The sequence below is a fragment of the Aphelocoma coerulescens genome, chromosome 11 (assembly GCF_041296385.1).
Source record: "Aphelocoma coerulescens isolate FSJ_1873_10779 chromosome 11, UR_Acoe_1.0, whole genome shotgun sequence".
NCBI classification, from domain to species: Eukaryota; Metazoa; Chordata; class Aves; order Passeriformes; family Corvidae; genus Aphelocoma; species Aphelocoma coerulescens.
The window spans coordinates 16,366,299-16,373,008 of NC_091025.1; the positions used below are offsets into that span (position 1 = coordinate 16,366,299).

The following is a 6,710-nucleotide window of genomic DNA, read 5'->3' on the forward strand; positions in this document are numbered from 1 at the left end:
CCTCGCCAAGATGAACCCGCGGCTGCGGCACTGGCGGGAGGCGGCCACGCTGCTGCTGGCGGCGGGCACGCCGGGCCGGCCGCCGCGCTCCCCGCTCGGCCCCTTCGACTACGAGCTGCTGCTGCTGCGCCGGAGCTCCCGCAGCGGCTTCATGCCCGGCGCCCACGTGTTCCCGGGCGGGCTGGCGGAGCCGGCGGATTTCTCCGCCGAGTGGCTGGGGCTGCTGCCCGCCTCGCCGCACTGCGGGCTAGGTGCCGTGAAGCCGCCGCCACCCGGCGGCAGCCGCGCCCCGCTCTTCGCCACCGACCGGGAAAGCCTGGGCTCGCCGCTGCCGGGGGAAGTCGCCTTCCGCATCTGCGCTCTCAGGGAGACCTTCGAGGAGGCGGGGATCCTGCTGCTGGTGCCGGGGCGCGGGCCGGCCCCGCCGCTGCCCGCCGAGCGACTGCCGCCCGCCGCCGAGCTCGAGGAGTGGCGGCGCCGGGTGCGGGAGGACGCGTCCTGCTTCCTGCGGCTGTGCCGGCACCTGGGCTGCGCTCCCAACATCTGGGCGCTGCACGAGTGGAGCAACTGGCTGACGCCCGTGGGCAGGGCCGGCCGCGGCGGCCGCCGGTATGACACGGCTTTCTTCCTGTGCTGCCTGGAGCAGCGGCCGCCCCACGCCTCGCAGGACGACCAGGAGGTGACAGCCGTCCTGGTAAGAGGGGCTGGCGGTGCCCGGGATGCAGCACAGCCCGGCCGGGCGGGTGTTGCGATGCGAGCGGGTGCTCCTGCCCGAGCCTTTCTCCCACGGCCCCTGCCTCCGGCACACCGTCGAAAATGTGCCCTTACGCATCGAACAGGCATAGAATCGTAGAATGGTAAGGGTTGGAATGGACCTTAAAGATTATCTTGTTCCACCCCCGCCATGGGCAGGGACACCTTCCACCATCCCAGGTTGTTCCAAGCCCTGTCCAGCCTGGCCTTGGACACTTCCAGGGATGGGGCAGCCACAGCTTCTGTGGGCAACCTGTGCCAGGGTCCCACCACCCTTACAGTAAAAAAAAAACCTGCCTTCTAATATATAACCTTAAAATCCCCTGTTTCGATTTGTATCCATTATTCCTTGTCCTGTCACTACAGTTCCTGACAAAGAGTCCCTTTCCAGCTTCCCTGCAGTCCCTTCAGATCCTGGAAGGTGCTGTGAGGTCTCCACACAATTGTCTCCAGATCAATCAAAGCCACCCTGATAAGGCTCCTTAAGACGTGAGGAAAGGGAAGGGAGTTTTCACCTGCACGGTTCTCCTCTCCCCTGCACACCTGGAGCTTCCACCATTATCAGAGGTGCAGATGCAGCAGCTGCCGGGAGGGAGTTTTTTGTGGGGTAGTTTTACATGATCCGTGTCACATCAGATGCCTTTCACCTTGAATTATTGTCTCTTTCAAAGGCAGATGACAAATACCATTTTTTATACGTTCATTCTTGCAGTATAGTGGTTGTTACATGCCCTTAGCACTCAGTATACAGGGAGAAATCCATGTGGTAGGTACAGGTATATTCCAGGGCTGCAAGAGATGCTAGTAATTTTTGTCTTTTGGAGTTAGTTGGGATATTTTAAGTAATAAGCTTGTTAAAATAGTCCATGAAAAATTTCTTTGATTTTTTTGTCTTTTTTTTTTTTAATTGAATGCTTAAAAATAACAAACTTCATGAAACTCTCAGAGAGCTTAATGTCAGGTGCATTCGGGTCCTTAAGTTTTTCTAGGATTCTGAAAAACTTGATTACAAGTTACAAGTAGATGAGAAATCAAACAGTTCTGTAAAAGCCTATCTAACAGTTTTGGTATTAACTGATGTTGGTATATTTATTTGTTTAACAAATTTTACTACAGAAATTTAAAAGTACCTGAAACCTTATTTTCAAAAGAGTTCATGTTGTAATTTTGTTAATAACAGCATAAATCTACTGAAAATGATTATGCACATATTTCTATTACAAAATTTGCCATGTTAGATGAAATAAAGATTACCAATAGTTTTAACATGCAGAATAAGCATGAATAGCTGGGTGTTCATACTCTGAAAACAATGCTTCTAAGAAGCAGATGTTAAGAGGTACTTTTAATTCTCAAAGCATCAGTAGCATCAACCAAAGCATCAACCTCTGGTAACACAGAGTTTAATTTTTTCCATTGGTTTCAGTAAACTTTTAGTTGGGCCACTAAAACAAATGTCAGTTTCTAATCCTGGCATGTCTGTGTGTAGAATAAAAACTTATTGGGGAAAAAAGGAGTAACTTTTATAGATTGTTTATGTTTTTCAATTTTAAAAATGACTTTGTTGTTGTTATTTTGGTATACTTAATACATGGGTTTTATCGTGTTCAGAAGATATGGCCTCTTGCAAGCTCTTTTGCTGTGTAACTTGCCTTGCTAAATGACTTTTCAGGTTACTCAGACTTTCTATCTGCTGATGAAACTATTATTTCAAGGCTTGTTTTCATCTTCCAGTGGTCATCACCTCCAGAAGCCATCGAACGCTTTCAGTCTCAAGAGATCTGGTTTCCTCCACCGCAGTTTTATGAATTCTGTAGGCTGTGCAACTTCTCTTCCCTCGGGGAGTTGCAGAAGTTCAGCTCCGCGCGCGCTCTCGAGGGCTGTGAGCGCTGGATGCCGGTGATGCTGAGTGCTCCAGATGGCTTCATCCAGCTGCTGCCGGGTAAGGACACACTGGAGAGTTCTCCTAAATACAAAGCATCTCCTGAATGCTATGTGCTGAAGCCACATGACATAAACCATCCATAACTGTAAGGAAAATGCTCTTAAGCCAAGCTACTGCATGCTGTTTCTACCTTGTTTGCTACAGTTGTGACAGTGGCTGCAGTCAGAGACAAGCCAGGGGATCAGACAGCACAGTAATTTCTTAGTTGCTCATAATCTTATTGTTTCATCATTGTCATAATGTGTATTTGTGAAGAAATTCCAGGATTTCAGCTTCATATAACCTGAAGGGTGTATTAGAACTCCTCCTATTTAGCCAATGTCTTGGGGTAACTTTATGATGTGCATCCCATGTCGCTGCCCTATGCCCAGAAATTAACTTTGTGCCTTTCTATGCCTCTAAACTGAGCCTGAGAGGGGGAAGGAAAAAAAACTGAGCAAAACTTTTCCAAAGCAGTTTGCAGCTTGTTCAAGGTCACACAGAGATAGTGGTTTTTTTTCCAGCTGTGGCAGGGGAGGGAGGAGGCACCTGGCTTGCTGCTTTTCCAGTCAGCTTTTGGCCAGTGGTTCAGCTTCTTTTTCTCCAGAGAGAGACTGAGAGTTGAATTTTTTTTTCCCTTCCCTGGAATTTCGGATTTTCTCCCTTTTCCACTGGACTGCTTCAATATTAGAGCACATCAGGAGGACTTTCCACCGGGCACAGAGGGCCTGGCCCTGGCCCAAGCCCCAGCTCCGAGGAGACTCTTAACACTTTCCCAGGTTTTTTCTCCACAGTGAGAGATTTTATTATTTAGCATCATTTTCCTTTTCCCATGTGTTTTTAAAATAAATAGTTTTATCTCCTTGGCCAAACCAGAACAACCCTTTTCAGTGGGAATTCTCCTTTACTTCAGTTATCAGTTTGTAAGGACAAGGGATTCAAGCACAGCTGCAGTATCACACCTCACAGCTGCAGTGATAAGGCACCAGACTAAAACCATGCACTAAGTCACCTTCCTCCTGCCCTTTCTCCTACTTAAGTCTCTCTCATTTCATAATTATGTACAAGCAGTATTAAGAAAAGCTGCATGTACTATTTAATATTCTCTGCTTTTTTTAGTTTGCTTTTCATTATGCTTTCCCTTTTTTCTTTTTTTTTTGTTCCAATTGACCTCTAGGATTTCTGTATTTGAGGTATATTAGCAGTCTTGCACAAGAGTATAATGCCTTGATATGGCAAAACAGTTGTCTTCTTCAACAGAATAGAACACAGTAAGTTTCTGTTCTTAGTCCTCTTTGTACACATGCAAAAGCGTTTGTCCTGTTCTCCACCTATTATATACACTCCTATCTGCCCAGGCTGTGATGATAGTATATTAATAGCACATTATAAGGAGCTCTGGAACATTCAGTGTGCACTGCAATGTCACTGACATACTTCAGAAATTTATGGCTGTATCTTTAAATCTGAAGCTGTTTAGAGGCAGTTTACTTTTTCATTGCGAAATACATTTCCACTGATTTACATGTCTGATAAATCCTAAAAAATTGCCAGTGTCACTCAATGAAAAGGCTGAAAAAAGTTTGGCAATCTATAACTAAATCTTTTTTTCCACCCCAGGAGATGAGTTATATCCAGAAGATCCAGATTATACAGGAGAAAAGAAAATTAGTATGTCAACAGATAAGAAGGTTGAAGATCTCATGAAAGAGGGTGGTATCTTTCACAGGATAGTAATAAAAAACATCAACAATCTTGCTGTCTATGTTAATATTCAAGCAAAATATATGCATATAAATCCATTGATGATGAAGTGTGATAATTCAGATTACAATAGCAGATTATAATATGTCTTTGGTTTAAATCTAGAATAATTTTAATTACATTTATGCTCACTGTGGTTTTGGTGCTTTCTAACTGTTGCCAAATAGTCATGAAACGATTCCTCTGTCCTGCCAAAGCATTAGGTCTGTGTGTGTGTGTCATGTCACATCTATGTGTATCTAATTCTTTGAGTCTTTAAAAACAGAACAGTTGTGCCACTGTTGGGCCCCAGTTGTCCTAAGTATATATTGTCTTCAGAGCAAGTATGTTTTGAGTTGAAGAATTCTTTCATTATGCTTCCCAAAGTCACCCATTAGATAACTGCAACATGTGTCTAGAAATGAATGAAATCTCCCATTCTATATTTGTTGACATCTCCCAGTCTATTCTCTCTTTTAGTTTGGAGAAAAGCAATGTATGTATAGATATATAGATATATATGTATATAAATTAACTATAATGCAATTTTTAAAATAATATTATAAAGTTAATTTTTATATTTGATATACTTCTTTCTACTAATAGTAATCATTCAAAATTTTACAATTTTCAAAGGTAGACTTAATTTAAACAAAGTCATCTATGGAATTGAGTGCATTCTTTTTTTTTCGTTATATTTTTTTATCTTCAAGCTGTAAGCAATTCAAAAAATAAAAGAGTATAATTTTTTAGCTCAAAAAAGATGTCAACAACTTAAGGGAATGATACTCCTCCTTGAAACACCCACTTCCATATTCTAACATCCCACTTTTTGCTTCTTAACTACTTTACTAATATATCTGAGATTTAAGAACTTCATAGGAAAGATTGCTGCTTAATTTTTTGTTTGGATTTTTTGTTTGATTGGATTTGTCTTTTGTGCAATAAATGCAGTCAATGGAGCAGTTTTGTAAATTGTTTATCTGGAAGGAGAATGAATGATGATTTGAAATTAGTCAGTAAAGTTGTGCAGAAAGCTTTGTTCCAGCTTTTGTTCTGTGTTTCAATTAAAACCTTCTGCATCAATTCCATTCAATTGGTTTGTAGCTCATTTGGATTAAAAAAAAACACCAAAAAAAAAGGTGTGTGTTTCTCTTCTGTCTCAGAACATGCCCAGACTGTTGATTTTGCAGACATTGTTGAGGTTTGTAAACCTGTGCTGAACACCGACCACGTGAAGCAGAACACTGTATATTGTGCAGTAGAACACCTCCTTCTGAATATTCTGGCTGGGTGTGACATTTCCTTTTCTCCAGTCACTGGAGGCTTTGCCTATGTGCCATGACTTCTCAAATGCATTGGAGAGTGGCTTAGGACCCATGCTTGCCGGTTCCCTCAGAACCCTGGGATGCATCTCATCATGTCCCAAGGACTTGTGTATGTTCAGCTTTCTCAGATGGTTTTGAACTTGGTTTTCTCCTACAAGGGGGAAGGTACTTTATTTCCCCACCTTGAAGTTCAGTGACTTGAGAGTTGTTGGAAGCATGACTGCCAGCAAAAACTGAGGCAAAAAAAAAGTCCAGTGTCAAAGAAACCTAGTCACCCCTGTCCATGTGGGTTATCACTGATGTATTGGGGGGTGGGGGTATACATTTGTTTAAGTCCTCCTTTTCCAATCAACATAAGTCTAGGAGCCCTTATTTTTTTTCCAATCCCTTGCCACATTCAGCTCCAACTGTGCCTTAGCTCTCCTGATCCCATTTCTATGTCCCCAAGTGCCATCCCTCTATTCTCCCCTATGGATACATATTCCTGCTTCTAGTGCCCATGCATTTCTTTCTTGCACTTCAGTCAGACCAGAAGGGCCTCACTCAGCTTCACTCGTCTCCTGCCCTTCTTGCTGATTTCCTACACATGAAGAAGGGAAGTACAGAGAAGAAGTACAAAGAGCTTTTGTACTTCAAGGAAAAGATGCTTAAAGAGCTGCCAGCTTTCTTCTCTCCTGCTCCTTTATCGCTGAGGGCAGTTTCCAGGGATTCCCATATACCAGTTCCTTAAACAAGTGACAGTGTGCTCTCCTAGAACCTTCACTTTATTTGTCTGGACCACATCCCTCGAGATGATGAATTCTAATACACACACGATTTTTTTTATTCTGTCCCTTATGGTTATTCTACCAGTTTACTTTTGTGGTAGAAAGTGGGTATTATGAGAAAATATTTTTGATAAAGAAATTATTTAGCTCACCCCCGGGGTACAGCAGGACTGTGGATATGGGAATGTGGGCAGG

The 6,710-nt window shown here is 43.5% G+C and overlaps 1 protein-coding gene across 1 annotated transcript; it reads left to right on the forward strand.

The window, feature by feature from the left end:
• The first annotated feature begins 10 nt into the window (after positions 1 to 10).
• Positions 11 to 5,561, forward strand: NUDT19 (nudix hydrolase 19). The gene is made up of 3 exons (XM_069026559.1): positions 11 to 694; positions 2,488 to 2,695; positions 4,298 to 5,561. Exons 1-3 carry the CDS (start codon positions 11 to 13, stop codon positions 4,522 to 4,524), a joined length of 1,119 nt encoding a protein of 372 aa, XP_068882660.1. The 3' UTR covers positions 4,525 to 5,561.
• The last annotated feature ends 1,149 nt before the right edge of the window (positions 5,562 to 6,710 follow it).

Excerpts from the sequence above, each read along its gene's own strand:
- NUDT19 (XM_069026559.1), top strand. The coding sequence starts at position 11 with ATGAACCCGCGGCTGCGGCACTGGCGGGAGGCGGCCACGCTGCTGCTG. Across the intron at positions 695-2,487 it reads AGGAGGTGACAGCCGTCCTG|TGGTCATCACCTCCAGAAGC; the intron begins GTAAGAGGGGCT and ends TTCATCTTCCAG. Across the intron at positions 2,696-4,297 it reads CTTCATCCAGCTGCTGCCGG|GAGATGAGTTATATCCAGAA; the intron begins GTAAGGACACAC and ends TTTCCACCCCAG.